Source organism: Setaria italica, chromosome I, assembly GCF_000263155.2.
Source record: "Setaria italica strain Yugu1 chromosome I, Setaria_italica_v2.0, whole genome shotgun sequence".
Taxonomy (NCBI): domain Eukaryota; kingdom Viridiplantae; phylum Streptophyta; class Magnoliopsida; order Poales; family Poaceae; genus Setaria; species Setaria italica.
The window spans coordinates 35,648,889-35,667,507 of record NC_028450.1 but is presented as its reverse complement, the minus strand read 5'-3'; the positions used below and the strand labels follow the sequence as shown (position 1 = coordinate 35,667,507).

Genomic DNA, 18,619 nt, shown 5'->3' with positions numbered 1-18,619 from the left:
CAGCTAAGTTCAAATAGGTCCGCTACCTTGTAGCGGTAGAGTACCGCTACCGCTATAGCGACCGACTTTTTTGTTTTTTAGCTCTTTTTCTGAAAGATTCTCACAAATAGATCCCTGAAGGAACCAATTCCAAAAATGGACCCTTAGCTTGGCGCCAAGCTAAGGGTCCATTTTTGGAATTGGTTCCGCCAGGGCGTATTTGTGAGAATCTTTTGAAAAAAGACTAAAAAATAAAAAAAATCGGCTATAGCGACCACTATTGCGGATATTACAAATGCTATTCAGTACCTTGCACTTGACTTCCGGTCCATTTTATTTTATTTGACTCGCTACGTCTCTAAACCCCATTTCCCGTTGGTCGTTGACGAGTTCGGGGACAGTACGGATTGCTACCTTTTCTGTCAGGTAACACGGAATCTAGCTGCCGCCCTGTTGCACCCAGAGCTGGATGCGTTCGCGAATCGCGACAGACAGGCTGCGGTCCACGCACTGCCCTGCAGTGCATGCTGTGATTAGACGTCGCCCTCCTTTGAAGCACGCGTGCATGGCCGATCATCGACTCGGACCGCGAGAAAGCGAGCTGCTGGAGGTGCTGTGCAGGCGTGCAGCAATGCCGATGCATCGCGCGGAGTGGAAGAAGTGGATTTCAGCGAAAGCGAGAGAGCGAGCGCAGGGTGCGTACACATGCTTTGGCAGTGGCCAGCAGAGGGGGAGCTCGATCGGTCATGGCATTTTGGCATGGCAGTAGTGCGCGTCAAAACCATCAAAAAATGGCGCAGCCGACGTGACAGCCGGGTCAAATGCTGGTGAATCGATCGGGCGAACCGTCTAATCGCCCAAAGAGGTGCGCATAATCGCGTGACCTCCCTCCTGCTTTTTGCTCCATTTGTTCGTGCTCAGTGTGCACTCCATCAATCCTCCATACTTTCCTGCTCACTCGCAATCAATCGCCTGCAGAGCTTACTGTAACAACACAGAACGCAGTTCGTTTTCTTTTCGAGACGCGTGGTACTAGGAAGCAGGCGGGAATTGAAACGTTGAGGGTGCCGGGTCTTTTCTTAGGCTGCGCTGCCTGCTGCTCCGATGGGCCGAGATGGGCTAGGCTTTCCCGTGCACAGGGCACACTGTCCCATTCTTGGCCCCGAAGCCGGCCAGGCAGGCACAGCCAGCCACACGACGCGCTTGTTGGGGAGGAACAGCAACGGCACAGTGACGCAGCGTCGCGTTGCCATCGCGCTCGCCGCCCAACAGCGGCGGGGAACTTAACTGGCTCGATCGAGTGGCCTTTTCCCAAAGGCTGCTCCCGCAGCAGGCAGCTAGCCGCGCCGCGCGCCCAGCCCGACGCGATCGCATCCGGCACTGTGCCGCCTTTAGTTCGCGCCCGCCCGCCTTTGCTCGCCGCGGTCACGGCCACGGCCAGGCAGTGCCAGCCAGCCGCTATCTTTCATTGCCCGCCCCCTTTCGTGAAAGATTTCCTCCTCCGCGCCCTGCTTTTATCGCGAAAACCTCGATCTGTCCGCTGCGGCGCGGCGGCACAGGGCGCGGGAGCCGGGCCGCGTCGTCGAGTCGCTTTCGCTCGCCCGGCCCAGCGCCGCTGCGAGCTAGCGCGGCCGGGCGGCGGGGGTCGGCTAGCGCTGGAACGGACAGGCACCGGGCGGGGGCCGCGGCGTAAAGAAAGACGCGCGGCGCCGGGGAGGTTTTCGTGCTTGGCAGGCAGAAATCAAGTGGTTGGCGGTTTTCGTGCACGGCGGGATGGGCAGCGAAAGCGGGAACTGGTGGCACAGTAGCACTACTAGTGGCGTAGCACAGTGTTCGATGGCGTTAGGATCCGACCTGCCCTATCCAAATCTGTCCAGCCGAAGACTTTGGGCCCGGCAGAGGCAGACGTCTCGCGATCAGAGTACTACGTGGCTACGCACCATCTCTATGCATCAAAAGACGTACCAGTACCACCAACCAGCCGGTTCCGGTTGGTTCAGTACAGCCGAACTGAACATTCTTCAATTGAACCGGCTACAGCACGATCATTGGTACCAGGACTTCAGGAATTAGGAGACGAAATTCAGCGGACAATAACCAAGGTTGGTTAGATTTCTGATTTCAGAAGGCGTGCCGAGCGGATTTGATGAACTGCGTTCTCCGAGCCGGCCGGTCGTCCTCGTTCTAGGATCGAGAAGTAGTGCCCGTGGAAGAAACCCGACGCACAAAAGGCTGCGCGATCCGTACAGAAGTGACGCGCTCGATGTGCCCCCCTTTGACCGCCTTCCCGTTCGTGTGGGGATGCGTGTGCACGGAAGGGAGCACACACGGTGATAAACAAAACAGCATCACGTACCTGCCGGCCGCCGTTGCCCCCCTCCCCTGCAGCAAAGTTCGCGCCGGGGAAAAGAAGGCGCCCGGCATCTTGCTGGTCCGACCTCCGAGCTCTCCGCCACTCGCAGCCGATTTGCAGCGGGAATCTCCCTTTGCGGCAGATGCGATGCGCCTCGGGATCAGGAAACCAACGCAGCATTGTTGCTGCCCTGGCCGGCCCGGGACGCCTCCCACAACAGTGCCAATCTGCTACTGCTACCCCTCTAGATGTTTTGAATAGATTCTTTGCCTGATTGCCTCCCTGCGGTAGCCGTTTATTTGCATCGGCCATGTATATCAGGCGCCTTTTGCTTCTTTTGATCCCATAAATAACTCAGCAACGACAGCGCGGGTTGTCGCCCTAATGATTGCCTTTTACACCGGTGATTACCGCCGTGCCGGCAAAACATGTGGAGATGGAACGGAAAGGCATCATGGCCGAGACGGTGCTCCAACAATGGCGTGTCGTCTGCAGCAGGCACACACCGACCGGACTTGTACTAGCAATGGTACTAAGCAGCTACCTTATGAGCGGTGGCCAAGCTAGCCATGCCATTGTCACCCCCAAAGACCCAAACTCTTCAGGGGAAAAGAAGAGGAAGAGTGTTTCTGTTGGCAAACTCTAGCGTTTTGATCTGATATCATTCTCACGGTGTCGCAGCACGGAGTGGATAATCTAAATTTCTGAACCAAAACGCAGCACTGCGCAGTGATCACGCTATCGTGTGTCCATGCTTTTGTCTGTCCCCATGGCCATTCGCGGATGCAGCGCCAGCAGCCGGCAGGGGCAAGTGACGATGCCCGTCGCTCGATGCCATGGCATGACAGCCTGCCTTTTTTTCTTCGGTGTTCTCAAGAAACTATCATGCAGCCACCGCAAACTCAACCGCTTTAGTTTTTCTCTTTAGCTTTTGCGCGCTCGGGCCTAACGTCGCCAACGCTTCTTTTCGCAAAGCCTCTCGAGGGACTATGCAGATCGGACTTAATCGAGTGCGCCATGCCGTATTGCCGTATTGCCAAAGGCAGCTCGTTTATTCCCTGTGTTGAAGCTTCAGTGAGAAGGGAACAATTCGCCGTCCATACTATTTCTAGAACTTGACGTCTTACAGTAATTCAGTCAGATTCAATTTCAAGCATTCAAACATACTGAAGTTAAAGTATTCGAAGCTTGTATAAATTTGGTGTGCACCAACTGCGGCGAGCACGAACAATTGAGCTTACAGCTTGCTTGTATTTAACCACCAATGGAGGAAGAGTTTGTAAAGTCCAGTTTCCCTTTAAGGCAACTGTACTGCTCGTCACATCATCAACTATTCTCCTTTGACATCAGGGCCACTGTACTTGGAGAACCAACTGATGGGTGACTGATGATCGATGCTTCCACGCGAACCGCCGGTTCCTCTCCGGTCAGTAGAGTGGCGCCTGTGCAGCAGACAGTGCCCGTTGCGCGCACGAACGAGTTGCCACCAAATGGTCCTTTTTTGTTTTCGTTCTGATCGTGATCGGGCCACCAAATCGACTTGACCACTCTTAAGTACACGCTGAATTGATCAGTGATCGCCGTGCCCTTCGTGTTCTGACCGCGCATCATGCCGCTGCCCACTGCAGGCGGGCGAGATCGGAGACGGGCACGGGAACAGTAGGCAACAGCGTGCTTACCATTTCCGGGCACCCACACGGCGCGGTCCGAATGATGGAACGCCGAGAACGCCACCGCCCGCCCTCATGATGCCCTGAGGGGATGATGCGCGCCCTAGCGCCTAGCGTGTGGCACCACCGAGCCATCGAGACCACGACCCCATCCCGGCGCACGTCGACGACGACAGCGGCGGCCGGACGGTGGCCGTGGCCTGGTCGCGAGCCCGCGACGGCACGGCGCATCATGTCCGCCCTACCAGGCTACCGCGCCCACGCGCCGCTGCGTGCCGTGCAGAGCCGCTGGCAGTGGCGCAGGTGCGATTGTTGGTCCCGGGGCCCGGCGGCGGCGGACCCACACCCGCCCGTCCGATGGGGCCTACGGCGCCACGCAGGCAGTCCAGTGTCCCGGCGGTCCCCCGGCGGGCGATACGGACGGCCCGGATCGCGTGGGGCCCGCTATCCCTGCAACCCCATGTATAAATACTCGGAGGCAGGCAGAGGGGCTCTCGCTCCGCGCGTGCTCTCGCTCGATTTCGGGGGTCGCGGATCAGACGGCGGGGAGCGAATCCGGGGCCCCGTCCGGCACCTGCCTGGCGCCCTGGCTGCCTTGCCTGCCTTCCCCTCTTCCTCACTCGCCTCCTCTCCTCTGCTCCGCTGCTGAGTTCGGCCTCGGAGGAAAAAAACAAGGGGAAGAACTCTTCCTCGTGTTCTTCCCGTTTGGCGTCGCCCGCGGCCCGCCGCAACCATCCAAAAGGCGGCAGCGCGTTTTCTCTGCATCTCCGGCTCTCCGTGTCGTCGCCCCCGGGGGGATCTTGCTGCTCCGCCGCCGCCCACAGGGGTCCGTCTTTCCAACACCGCCACCTGCTCCAGACACTTCACCCGTGGGGAGACGGCGGAAGCCAGGGAGGGAGACGACTCATCAGAGAAGCAACAAGGTAACGGAGACTACTCTGCTGCTCCTCATTTCCATCAGGAGATCTTGTTCTATCAGACCTCGCATTCGGGCTATTCGTTTACTCTGCTTCTCGCTTTTCATTTCTCGTCGACGCATTTCTTTTTTTATATATAAAAAAGAGTTTTCGGGAGTGGCTTATCTCTGCGTTGGCTGTGACATGATGTCGATCATCAAGATCTCCGACCCTTTCTCGGGGTCCATCCGTGGGGGGTCGGTCCGTGGCAATCACCATTGTTTCCCGCTGTTGCCTTTTGCTCTGGCGCGGACACCCTTGCCCCGGCAATGAGTACTCGCTTGCTCCTTTGCCGCGACACGATTACTTGTTCATAAGCGCACCAGGCCCTTCGCGGAATGATTCGTGACACGAGTTTTGGATGCCCACTTGCTCATATAGTCAGTCATTCCCCTTTCTTTGTCTTGCAGGTGTTCTTCAGCTCGTCTCGGAGTCAGAGGCTGCGGTGAGCAGGTGGCACTGTTGCTGCGGCGCAAGGAGCATTTCCGTGGCTGCCAAATTCGAGCCGATGGTCGCTCGCTGACCAGTAAGTTAACTGTGCCCCGCTTTGGCATCATCCACTGCCATTATTGATTGCTTACTGTACGTAGTTTCTTCCTTCCCGGCAAAGGTGCTTAGGCGGTTGTTAATCTCTAAATAACATCTTTCTTGGGGGAGATTTGGCTGATACAGACAGCTTGTGCTCGCCAATCTTTCCCGTAGTGGGCACCACTCCCCAGTCCCTGAAAAAACAAATGCTGTGGCCCCCTGGGCCTGCCTAAAAGGCCCTATTTATCCAGGCAGTATGTGCATCCTTGTTGCTTCTGCTCATTCTTAACCAGCTTCTTCTCAATGGAAACAAAGGGCTTTCAAAGCACAAGGGGACCCCACGTACCCGTGGCATAGGCTTAATTGGCTTCCTTTTTTTTTTTGTGACATAACTTAATTGGCTTCCAAGTGTTTGTCAACCAACCTGCTAGGTGTGCTGCTGCCAGCCACTGTTGGCCACTGTTGCTGTTCATTGTTTCCTGTTTTCCTCCAGCACAGCATCTCTTCAGTCCTTCCCGTACCTCTCTCCGCACCCTCTGGTTTCAGATCGAGCGATACGCACGTAACACCTCGGAGATCCATCAGAACCTTCACGGTCATGAATGGAGCCATCACTTGGAATTGGAAGGACACTCTGCTCGTGCTCTTCTAGCTCAAGAGCCTACCCGGCGCAGCAGCCAGCTTTGCTGCAGCCAAAACCGTCACCGCATGCATGTGCCACGCATCAATCAATCCGTCTATCCTTCTGCTTTGCCGTAGCCTCTCTGGCTCTCTGTGTGCCGTGGTAGTGGTAGTGTATAAAGAAAGCGGAAGCGTCCCCCGCCACTCGGCATTGACTTCGTGTCCAGCTTCGTTGCTGCATCGCGCGCATAGTGCCCCTACTCCCTTGTGTAGCCTGTAGCTAGGGCGAGCTCGACCAGTGGGACAAGCACGCACTGCACGTCGTAGCGAGCTAGAGGGTAGAGACAGTGCCCGACCTGGCCAGCGACATGCATGGAGCTAGTCTGAGGCTCTCGCTGAGTCTGAGCTACGGCCTGCCGCGTGCACGCACGGACGGGGCCGGGCCACGGGGACGGTCGGGTCGGGCCCCTCGCGCGCACGCGTGGGCTCTAGCGGGCACTGTCCCCGGCCGTGCAGCTCCGCTTGAATCCTGATGGTGGCGTGCGTTGGAACGGAACGGACGGCGTCACTGGCTTGGAATTGATAGCCTGCCGCCTCCCCGTCCTACACACTGCCTAGGTAGTATGGATCGGGTGCGTGTGCCCGTGTTTATGCGCTTCCTGCGTGCTGCAAGGTGTCGTATCCGGTCTGGAAATCTTCGAGCGCAGCTGTTTGTTCTGGCCTCTGTGCCTCGCCGCATCATTGAAATCTCTGTTGGATCTGGTTCCAACTTGTGAAGATTATGATTGAGGTAGTATGCTTATCTGCTTGCTTTTACTGACGAGCTTGTTCTGGTGTACGTGCAGCAGCAGCAGCACTGTTCCATTCCATCGGCAGGTGAGCCCCGAGCCCGAGGATATCCATCGGGTGCGGGCGGCAAAAGGTTTGAAAATGCTGGCGTGCATCGCGTGCTCGGCCAAGGACGGCGGCGATCAGGACGGCCCCCGCGCCGCCACGCCCCACGGCAGGGACGCCGGCAAGTCCCTCACCTCCCAGGTAACCCCAATTACCCAACCCCACGGCCCTCTGCACGCTCCCCCATACGTGGATCATGGATGTGACGCGGCCGGATACGGCTGCTAGCCGAGAGAAGGAGGGAGCAAACGAGGAATGGGCAGGTAGGTTTGGTTGCGCCGCGCCGCGTTGCTTTCCGTTTCCTTCCTGCCTTCCTGGCCGTCGTCCAGACCAGCAGCCGCCGCCAGCAGTACCACGCGACGCATTGATCCGTCGTGGATTGAATGCGCTGCCTCCTGTCTGCGCAGCGCAGCTTCATCGTCAATTCGTCATCGTCTCTCCTCCCATAATTTTCGCACGGCGTGCGAGCGCAGCTGTTGCTGCTGGCTGCTTGTCCGGCCCGGTTGTCTCCACGCTGTTGACGCCCCAACAGAGGGCCTGAGACGGACAGGGGAGCACTGCCGCAGCTTTTCTCCCTGTCACAAAATAATTGGGACGCTCGTACTCGTCTTTTCTATTTTTCTCGACGTAAAAAACTCCATTTTTTTTTCATGTTGCGTTGCAGTACAGTGTTGGTACTTGGTACGGGTACGGCGTGTTTGTAGCGTAGCGGTTTCAAGACGTCCGCCCGTTGGTAAAGCTGGTCAAGGGGCCAGCGCCCAGCGGAATGTGGCCGAGTGGGTACATGAGTAGATGTGGCGAAGGAAGGCTGCTTTTTCTTGCATTGCGTTGCATGGATCCCCACACCACCCCAGGCTTTGGAGTTTGGACTCTGTGCGCAATGTGATGTTGTGATTTGGGCCATGTTTAGTTACTCCCCAACTCCCAATTTTGACACTATGCAAAAAGAAGATTCCCCATCACATCAAACTTGCGGTACATGCATGTAGTACTAAATGTAGATGAAATTAAAAACTAATTGCACAGTTTTGTTGTACTTTGTGAGACGAATCTTTTGAGCCTAATTAGTTAATATTTGGACAATAATTCACAAATACAAACGAAACGTTACAGTGTGCTACAGTGCTGGAACAGGAATTTTGCATCTCCCAAATTGGCCAACTAAACAAGGCCTTGATTTCGGCCACTTTTGTTCCCCCATTCCCCTACCCTTTATTTTTTTTTGTTTTCTCACTTGCTAGCTACTAGTTCCTGACTTTGCTGCCATTCTTCTGTCATCTTTACTCCAAAGATAAAATAATCCTGCTTGCTAGTACTCCTAGGTGATATTTTTACTCTCTCTTTTCTTGATCTGCGAAGATGCGATCTTCCGAAGCTGGAAAGACATTCTTTGGTTGATTTAACCTGAGCTTTACTCCGTCCTACAAGAATGTTTCCTCTGGTCCCTGGCAAGCAAAATGAAAAAAGAAAAAGAAAGGGTGTTTCTGGCGACGCAAAGAGTAAAATGACACGTTGTGTGTGGTTTGGTCCAGTGAATGGGCTGGCTCGGGGGCCCTAGGCCCAGGCTGGGCCTCATGTAGTTGCAACAACCCTCTCAGCTCGCATCCTCATGACACGACCAGGCCTCATGCATCACTGGGGGACTCGAGTATCCTTGTTTTGGCTTCCTGCTTGCTTTTGCCTTTGCTGTGCTTTAAGGCAAGGTACAAGCGTGTCCGCACAGCACACATCAACACATGCACTTATGGACCGATTATCCCCTCTGGGTGTTATTATGGCCAGCACCCAGCTGCTTTGTTGGTGCTTTGTTCCTTGCTTCAGACAAAAGATGTTCCGGGTTAGGAGTGTGCTTTCGTGCTCTCTCTCGAGCCATCTGCTACTTAGTAACCTAAAGCCTCAAGTGCCTTGTTTGTGCCTTGCTAAGCTTAGGTCCTAATCAGGGCGGCGTGTCTATCATCAACCGTCTGCTGTTATCATTGACACTTTACTTAAAGACTGAATTCTCGCTTACGCTTGCTTGTCTGTCAAGGTGCGCTGCTTTTCCTCTTGTAATTTGTATGCTGTTGGGAACTAAATGTGCGCATATCATCCAAAGGAATCATCTTTGTTCCAAGATTTGTCACCGAATGCTAAGCAAATTGAGGTTGCTCAAAGGCGTTGTACGGAACAATAAGCGAAGTACTAGAACCGAACGTTAATTAATTCACACAAAAATGTATTATGTGCTGTATGATAATTCTGCACCGCGGTGGAGATCACATCTGACGGAGGAAGCTTTTCCGCAAATGTGCTTTCAGCTCAAGGACATGGTGCTCAAGTTCTCCGGCTCCGGCAGCAGGCAGTACAAGGCCGCGGGGAGCCCCTCGTTCAGGGGCAACCGCTTCCACCGCAACAGCCGCCTCGCCGCGTACCCGGGCGTCATCGACGACTCGGGCTTCGCGTCGGACGGTGCCGCCGAGGGCTACGGTTACATGAGGACGGCGGCGGCCGCGAGATCCGTGCCGCCGCCGCCGCCTTGGGAGGCGGCCAAGGTCGTGCGTGGCTTCCCGCAGCACACCAGGAGCCCGAGCGCGAGCTGGATACCGAGCATCGGGGAGGAGGACGAGGAGGAGGAGGATGACGACGAGGGGGTTGTTGTGCTGGAGGAGGACCGCGTGCCGCGGGAGTGGACGGCGCAGGTGGAGCCCGGCGTGCAGATCACCTTCGTCTCCATCCCCGGCGGCGCCGGCAACGACCTCAAGCGCATCCGCTTCAGGTGCGCTTACCGCGATCAGTTGAATTGTGTGTGATCAGGTGCATGATCAACTAACCGCGAGCATTGGATGCGTGCGTGTCGCAGCCGCGAGATGTTCAACAAGTGGGAGGCGCAGCGGTGGTGGGGGGAGAACTACGACCGCGTGGTGGAGCTCTACAACGTGCAGACGTTCAGCCGGCAGCAGGGCGTCTCCACGCCGACGTCCTCCGTCGACGACGCCACGCAGGTGCGTGTGGATCCTGCACGTAGCTAACAAGTCTTCTGTTTTTCGTCACCGATCAGATCACCGTCTGAAACGGTATCCTACGTATGTATATGCAGAGAGATTCTTCGTTCTACTCCCGCGCCGGGTCGACGAGGGAGAGCCCGGTGATCCTTCCGCCGACGGCGGCCGGCCGGCAGCAGCCGATCGCCCGCGCCGCGTCGTGCAGGGCGATGGCCGCGGCGTCCTCCACGGCGCGAGCCGCGTGCAACCCGTCGTCCACGGCCGTGCCGGACCCTTCGGACCACGTGTGGGCGCACCACTTCAACCTGCTCAACTCCGCGCCGGCTCCACCGCACTTCGACCCGTCGCGCGCGACGACGTCGTCCCTGGACGAGGCGTCCGTGTCCGTGAGCAACGCGAGCGACCTGGAGGCCACGGAGTGGGTGGAGCAGGACGAGCCCGGCGTGTGCATCACCATCCGCGAGTTCGGCGACGGCACCCGCGAGCTCCGCCGCGTCCGCTTCAGGCAAGTCAAATGCGCACTGTTAGCTGCTCAATCTGCCAATGCAAAAATTCACCTTCAAACATCTAGCCTGCTCATGCTAATTCGAACTGAATTCCTTTCTTGTTGCAGCCGAGAGAGGTTCGGCGAGGAGAGGGCCAAGGTGTGGTGGGAGCAGAACAGGGACAGAATACACGCGCAGTACCTGTGACGCCGGAGTGAGCTCTAGCGGAGCTGATGGAAGCTGGAAGCCGAGCCATCATGCCACGGTCAACGTTTAGAGTAGGGTTCTGTGATACTAGTGCGGCTACTATCTGTTAGCGTTAGTTTTTACTGGGTGAACAGAGAGAGGTGAAAGAGGTTGTGGGGGATGGAGCTTGTGTAAAACATGTTTACTGCTGCTGATCAGGGTTTGTGTGCTGATGACCAATGTATTTGTTTCGTTTGATGTGCTGATATGGTGTTTGTCTCTTCAGATTCTGTGCTTACATTTTCTGAGTGCAGGCACGAATCATACACAGATCCTGTAAGCTGTTCCAGCTTTCAATCATTGGCTCTTTGCCTCCTTGCATACCTACATTTGCCCACGTTTAATAACAGCAGAACCACCATCTAGCAATGACAAAAGATGCGATACACAAACTCTCAGCAGTTTCAGGGTTTTTGGCTGGTCATGTGTAGTATTCATACCAACATAAAGTACTGCAAAAGTGATACTATACTGCGTGCTCACCAAAAAAACTTGTGCACTGTACATTCAAACCATATGTTCTCCCCTTGTAGGGCTCCAAGGACTTACAGACTGTTAATGTGCATATAAACAAACAGTTTGACAGGACTGGCGCAAGAAACATCGCATGACAAACCAAATTCAAATTAATAGCACAATCATGCTGATAAAAACATGGGGGACAAGCTCGAGGCAGGCAAAAAGCATATCAACGGCCCAGAAGAGGGTAAGGTCAGCAGGCTCGAGCCCTCTACAGTGGAATTTGCAACCCAATCTACCATGCATGTCGCCTGAATGCAACAAAACTAGGGAGATGGCACATTCACGGAACCATCACACTGCTGCTATCCTCTTCGGCACACTGGTTTTGTGCAGTATACTCTATACCCCTCCTGCAGCTGACCAATTTTTAGCTCAACATCTCCTCATTTAGCTGACCAATTTTCGTGTCAGCCTCTTTGCTGGAGGGATATCGTCAGACTTCCCGAGGAAGTCCGACTTGCCATGCCCAGCCTTCAACATCGGTACAGCAGGCTTCAGAGTGCTTCGTGTTCTGGATGTCACAGACATATGGGATAGTTTCTCTGTAATTGACGAGACCTTTTGTATTGTTCCCCGTCCAGTTTCGGGCAAACTGCGTGAATGCCTAAGTACAGGATTCCCTGCAATCCCAAGAAAAGAAAAGGATATTTCCAACAATCAAAACTCAAATGCCATGCAGGGAATTGGGCAAGGCAACTATTTATAGGAGACTTGCCTGGGCTATTCCGAGCTGGTACCCGATTCATAGTTAGTTTATTGCTGTTCTCTGGTGGCCTCGTACTCTTCTGCGGTGCCGGACGATCCATGTGAAGTTTTCTTTGGACACCTGTAAGGCCGGTAATGAAATAAACAATCAAAATACACTCTGCAAGGCCGTAATGCTGGCTTACTCCGCCCAATTAAAAAAAACAGGCAAGAAATATTACCAGTTTTAGATAAACTATTTAATTTTGTGGATGTGGTGCTATGAGATTTCATCGTGGATAGAGTTCCAGTTGAGTATCTTCGAGCAACATTGTTCTCTGAAACTCCTTTTGCTCCAACTAAAACAAATGAACCGAGAACAGATAAAACAAGAGTATCCTAAATGAATTAGCTACAAAGAAAAATACTAGTCTGTTAACTAACCACATGGAGGAGTTTTAGGAGGTGCTGAAGCTTTCGACCGGACAGGTGGTGGAACGTATGTACAACCCTAAAAGTTGGCAACCAGAAACAGATTACTCTGCTGAGGAGAAAAGAACAGAACCTTGTCAATGGAAATGGTGAAGAAAAAAAAAATTACCTGAAAGAAGGTATGCTGGAGGACTTCTGTGGCCTTTGGTCTCTTGCAAGGATCCCATGAGCACAGTGACTGCAAGATGTGACAATAAAATAAAAGCAATCAATTAATGCAATGATTGAATGATATACCATCAAAGATAATATAAATGTGGAACTCACTGATATGAGGTCGATTGCCTCGCTACTAGCTGATGTCATCACTTCCGATAGTTTATTGCCTTTGATCTGCATGGTTAGAAAACACACTCAACCTTAGATTAAACATCAGGATGTCATTCAACATGTATTCACAATGGGGGGGGGGGGGGGGGGGGCAAAGGTAGCACAATCCATCCATTGGGGTTAACTAGCAATCATGAAGCAGAAGCATGCACAGTACAATGGCAATAGACAAGGATTCTTATACAGTATTCTTATACAGTACTGTATAAGAATGGACAAGGATTCAAGAAAAACTTAGTACGGGATAACAGATTCTAACAATTTAGGCTGACTCAAGTGACATGTATGATGTATTTTTCATTTATTGCAATAAACAAGAACCAAAAGAAAGTATCCCCAGGAGAATTACCTCCATTGACAAATAAGCATTGTTTTGGACAGTGACATAGTTTCTTAAACGCAATCTTGATCAACAACTTAGTGAAAACTAATTTTTAAACCTAAAAAAATAATTTTTCAGAAAATGTATTCTTTTGGAAACCCTACTTTTATTATTAGATTCATATACACTGGCTGCATCCTTCTAGGTGGGCACATGTTTTTGACTTGAGACAGTATCAAAGAGGAAAGAAACTAGTGAATATTGACCTGTGGGAACTGATACTTCATGGCTTCTGCAAGAGACAATCCTTGGGGCCAAGATTGCTCATCTGGACTACCGATAACATTGCATATCTTGTGAATCTCATCCGCTTCACTAAATGGTGAAATTAATAAGGGATAAGAGAAAACAACCATGAAGAGAAAAGAGAACAAAATAGATAATTATTTTAATTGAAATGAGGGGTTAGGGATCTGCAAAGAATCTAGACAGATAATAAAACCAAAAGAAATTAAATCTTGCGACAAAAATATTCAAGTCTGGACTGAAAATCAAGATATATCAACAGACAACCTTTAGTGCGCACTCAATCATTGAGGTGCCACCAACAAGAAAGCACCAAACAAAACGAGCAAACAGATTTGAAAGTGTCAAGTTTAGCAGCGTACATAGTCAACCATTACCTGGTGCCAGGGAAAAGAGGATGGAGTGTCAACAGCTCAGCCATTATGGCACCCATAGCCCACATATCTACGAGTTCGCAAAGGGAAGAAATGCCAATTTATCAGTTGAGTTGGTTCCATGGATAGCCTAAAACTAAGCAAGCAGTAACTATTTTCATACCAACTGCAGAATCATATGCAGATGACTGGAGCAAGACTTCCGGTGCTCGATACCTAAGACATTCAAACATAGGGATCAACAAAAGAAAAGACAGGACTGTTTCCTTTTTATTGATGTGTGCTTGGGTGTCTAGTTTGAAGAGTGCAAAGTGCTAACCAGCGAGTTGAGACGTATTCTGTGTAGGGTGGCACTGATGAGACTTCCCTTGCAAGACCAAAGTCTGCTAACTTTATGACATCTTTGTTAACCAACAAATTCTCTGCACAATCAAGTCATGCAATTATCAGTAAAGCATGATTGTGCTCCGGATTTTGATGCAATGCACTCCCTTAGTACAAGAAAATATTGTTTTTTTGTTATAATCTTAACTTCAGCCATAAATAACATTTTTATATAAGGTGAGATTGAATATTTGAAAATGATATGGCGGATTTGTCTTCAAAAGTAGGTTTTATGAATATAATGCAATAGAAGCCTTTGTTCTACTCTTGTTTGTTGTTACTGCAGCTAGTGTATCCCACAATGTGGGGAGTATCTCGGCTGAGACGAAATGTATATGGAGTATTTGAATTTACTAGACCACCCCATACATTGCAACATTATTCATACAAGCAGTCAAAGTTGCGTATTAGTAACATATGATGTCCAAAAATAACAAAAAAATTGTCACCAACTGGAGTAGCTTCTGACAGGCTATGGAAACATCTCAACTGAATAATGACAACACGAGAGCTAACCAGGTTTTAGGTCACGATGAAAGTAGCCCCTCTGATGCATGTAAGCAAGAGCCTGAAAAATCTGAAAGCACCAGTTGCGGACATCAGACTCCGGGAAAGGTTTGACCCTATCTTTCATAAGTTGGTAGAGATTACACTCCTGAAAAAACAAGGGTTCTGATTCAACAAGAGCACAATAATGGGGCAGTTGAATATTTGCTATAAAAAACACCTTAATTACCATGTATTCCATTATGAAGTAAAGTATATCATTTTCCCTGATAACCTCCTTGAGCTTCACGATGTTAGGATGATTCATGCGCCGTAAAGACTTAAAAAAGAAAAGAAATGTCAGTTGAAATAACAAAGCAAAAAATAAGATGTCAGAAAACACATCACTGGTCTAGAATACCTTTACTTCACGCAGACTCATACATTCCTCAAAAGAATAATACTTTTTCTTCATTTTCTTAACAGCAACCTACATTAGCATTCCCACATTATTGTTATTTCATTCAGAGCTCACTGTAAAAAGCTTTAAAAAACTAAATCTTCGGATACATACAACTTCACCATTCTGTTTATTTATAGCACGCCATACACTCCCGAAAGTCCCATCACCAACTTCCTTTATCAACTTGAATCTGAAGAAGACACGTTGTAAGGCAAAGCAACCTAAAATAGAGGATCTGTAGAACTGTGACATGTAAGAAAAAAAGCAACTTAAAATAGCCACTCAATACAAAAGTTACCTATCCATTGTTAGGTACCCCAGCTGCCTTGTGCAAGTTTTTCCCTTCAGAATAACCAAGTCCAGAGAAATATGAACAGCCAACGCAAGTGTGTTCGCAAGTTTTAGCTGAGCAATCTCTTGTCTGCAATAGCAAATAAGATACATGATTCAGTCAATTAGTAGTTTTAGAGCAGAGAAAAATAAATAATCAGTAAGGTTTGATAAGCTCTGAAAGATAACAAAATACCTCAGTGTGTGGGATTCTGTTCCACTACAAGCCTGTTGCAACCATAGTATGGAGTTGCAAAATGTAGCAAGGATTGAGCCCTGACCTCAAATGGTACTCAAAAACAAAACAACTAACTAGGGCAGCAAGAGATGTCTGCTGAATGCAGCAAAGATTAATATCCTGCAAACAAGAAATGAAATTTAGAACATGTCAAGTAAGCCACTAGAATAGAATCTCTTCGCATGCCAATGTATGTGGCAAAGTGCAGAAAGATGTGCGTACCCCACTTATATGATCACCATCTACTTGAAAAGAAGCTTTTCAGGATTTGATGTGCTGGTAGGAAGAAGGGAAAAATGAGAACCCAAAATGCACAGCACAGTAACACAAAAGAAATGAAGAGCAAATTGGTGAAGTTACATGTAGATGTCTGGCATACATTGAAATATAACTTCAGGAAAAGATCGCACCGGCCTGCTTATTGTTGAGCATAGAGGAGCATATAGCCGCTATGTGTAGTTCACCAGAGAGGAGAGATGGGTGTTCTCACGAGCAAAGGCACGCCAATCAAGTGTTTCTTTCGAAAAGAACTGCTTGCATTGAAGGAGATATGCCCGGCAGACCACTTTTTCCATGTCTCGGATGAACAATTCAAGCTCCCAAATTCACCGCTGGTGCAATCTAGTCAACAATTTAAGTCAGAAAGCTTTGCAGTATCTACAGGCACTATTCTTGCACATATGATGGACACAAAATATGCAAAAGGTACTAAAACCATCGACATCCAGCTTTCCAACATGTACCATATGCAACCAGTTTCAAACAGCCTACACTCATCAAACTTGACAACATTCACAGCTACAAATGCAAGACAAAAATGTTGCACAATGAATCCATCTACCATGCCAACATATATTAGAATACATAGAAATAAAAGGCACTTTTTCTCCTCTTTTGAAAAATAATGAAATTATTACCCACCACGTGTTTGCTAGCAAGGCCACATTCATATGCACATACTAAATAATTGAAGATCATGCCCATGGGAGAACCAACATAATTGCAATTGCAGTTAAATGGAAGATGAACTGTATTATCAATGTAGAACATGACAACTCTGGATATGCACATTAGCATAACAAAGCTAGCTTCTTTTCTATCAGTTGCAACAACAATTCAGCGTGGCAATCAACGATGGTATACTCCGAAAAAGAACATAGAAAGTGGTTCCATCAGGCAATTAGCGGCGACAACAATCCATCGCACAAAGACAGTCAAGGACATACAACCACCACGGAGCAGGAAAATGATAGCATTAAGCTGGAACATGGGGCAAACGACCTGCATTGACCCTTAATCGCAATGTAAACCTTCTCCGAACGAAAAGCAACATTTAATCATCCTTGCAGAGATTAAAAAAAGGAGACTTTTACCATCCTAGATGAAGCTAGAAAGGGGACCTTTTCCGACATTAAGACAAATCAACCAATCCAATGAAACAGATCCAAGACATCGTACCACAAAACACAGCATCACGCAAGAGCCACAGCGGCGCGCCCGGACGCCGCTCAGATCCGGCGCCTGGTGCGCAGATCCGGGGCCAAAATCCCGCCGAGCAAGCAAAGCAACGCGGCGCGGCGAAGCAAACGCAGAGGCAGGCGGGCGCGGACAAAAAAGCGCGAGGGCGCGTGCGTAGAGGCGGAACAGGAGAAGGAATCGATTCCATACCTTACCCTGCGGGAGAGGACAGAGCATAGGGTGGTGGCGAGTCGCGCCCCCCACGTGGTTGCAGCGTGCCCTGCCCTGCCCTGCCTGCCTCCCTGCCGCGCGGACCGGGGGGAAGGAAGGAAGCTCGCCGCGCCGGCGGCGGCGCCGTGGGGTGTGTGGGACGGGGAGGGAAGATGGGGGAGCCGCGGGCCTTCCGGTTTCTACCCGCGCCGCGCCCCGTTACTTTTTATAACCATGGCAGGCCACCGCCAGCAACCCTGCCTGCTCTCCTCGCGTCGCGTCGCCTCTCGCGCTCCGCCCCCGCCTTGCTTGGGCTTGCCTGCCTGTCTGCCTGCCGCTCGCGGCGCCCCTCCCCTTTTTTGCCCGCTTTTAACCGCTCCCAGCTCGTTTTCGCGGTCGCCCCGGCGGACGCGAAAGCGCTCGCCTTTCTTTCACCCTCCTCTTCTTCTCGTTTTTTTTTCTACGGGGACGACTCCTGCGATTGGCAAGCAAGTGGGCGTCAGGGCGTTGGATTGGGGAAAAGGAGATGGCAGCGATTGCCAGCCGGCTGGCTGGCTAGCTTGCGATCACGGCCTAATGCATTGTTAATCACGATTTGGATCGAGATGATGGGCCACTTATCTCCTCGGGTGGACTTTTCCTGCGCGATCGCGACGCCTCTGTTAGCTAGCGATCATGCCATACCAACTGCGACGATGCGATCTAAGCAAATCCGTACCCGCTACATTTGGTTTCCGTTTTAACCCGAGACGGCACGTTTTGAATATTCATTCATATCCATTCACGCTCGAAGCTGCAGTTCATTCCAAAAATTCTCTCGCCACGGGATGATCACGGGTCCTGCTGCTTTCTCACCGGTATCTCCACTCGGATCATTCCACCGGGCCAGCGCCGGATGGTGACGGAGCCCGATGGCCCTAGACGACCAACCAACCTAGCTTTTAGCTACCTGCTGCCTGTTAGGTCTGGCACTCGCCCTCGCACCGCACCTGCTAGGCACAAAGGAGGGCCCGGGCGCTCACGAGCCACCCCCACACCCGCACAGCACCATGCCGTGCCGGCGTCTCCACATTCCGTGCCATCGACAGCACGGCCGGTCCCCGCCGCAACGCTGCCGAGTGGGAAGTGTGTAGTAGTGAGCTAATGCCGGTGGATTGGTCCTGACGCAAGCGAGCAAGCAAGCTGACACGGATCTCCGCTCCCGGTTGGTGGCCCGTCGCCGTTGCGAGCTCGGCGACGCTAGTCCCATCGTGGTATGTAGGCTGCTCTGTTCCAACGGACGAGTCGGTCCGATTAATAGTGTGGAA

General features: G+C 51.3%; 2 protein-coding genes across 6 annotated transcripts; one reads left to right on the top strand and one right to left on the bottom strand.

Moving 5' to 3' along the window:
- The first annotated feature begins 4,513 nt into the window (after window positions 1-4,513).
- On the top strand, window positions 4,514-10,919 carry LOC101777489 (protein Brevis radix-like 2). Of its 2 annotated transcripts, none has more exons than XM_004953527.4 (7): window positions 4,514-4,925; window positions 5,369-5,484; window positions 6,956-7,142; window positions 9,299-9,756; window positions 9,841-9,982; window positions 10,078-10,487; window positions 10,596-10,919. In XM_004953527.4, the coding sequence occupies exons 3-7, from the start codon at window positions 7,038-7,040 to the stop codon at window positions 10,672-10,674; spliced, it is 1,194 nt and encodes a 397-aa protein (XP_004953584.1). In that variant the 5' UTR covers window positions 4,514-4,925; window positions 5,369-5,484; window positions 6,956-7,037; the 3' UTR covers window positions 10,675-10,919. The 2 variants fall into 2 exon arrangements, with proteins under 2 accessions (XP_004953584.1, XP_004953583.1); XM_004953526.4 differs by having other exon boundaries at window positions 6,953-7,142.
- Window positions 10,920-11,166: 247 nt separating this feature from the next.
- Window positions 11,167-17,690, bottom strand: LOC101776253 (cyclin-dependent kinase F-4). 4 transcript variants are annotated; one of them, XM_004953524.4, is made up of 19 exons: window positions 17,313-17,690; window positions 16,005-16,265; window positions 15,867-15,920; window positions 15,603-15,764; window positions 15,375-15,497; window positions 15,188-15,266; window positions 15,035-15,103; window positions 14,864-14,953; window positions 14,644-14,782; window positions 14,063-14,165; window positions 13,907-13,959; window positions 13,747-13,813; window positions 13,330-13,438; window positions 12,679-12,744; window positions 12,521-12,589; window positions 12,364-12,430; window positions 12,162-12,278; window positions 11,951-12,061; window positions 11,167-11,855 (listed from the first exon to the last, which is right to left on the bottom strand). In XM_004953524.4, the coding sequence occupies exons 5-19, from the start codon at window positions 15,380-15,382 to the stop codon at window positions 11,623-11,625; spliced, it is 1,380 nt and encodes a 459-aa protein (XP_004953581.1). In that variant the 5' UTR covers window positions 15,383-15,497; window positions 15,603-15,764; window positions 15,867-15,920; window positions 16,005-16,265; window positions 17,313-17,690; the 3' UTR covers window positions 11,167-11,622. The 4 variants fall into 4 exon arrangements, with proteins under 4 accessions (XP_004953581.1, XP_004953579.1, XP_004953580.1 ...); XM_004953522.4 differs by having other exon boundaries at window positions 16,024-16,265; XM_004953523.4 differs by having other exon boundaries at window positions 16,024-16,265; window positions 17,318-17,690.
- Window positions 17,691-18,619: the final 929 nt, after the last annotated feature.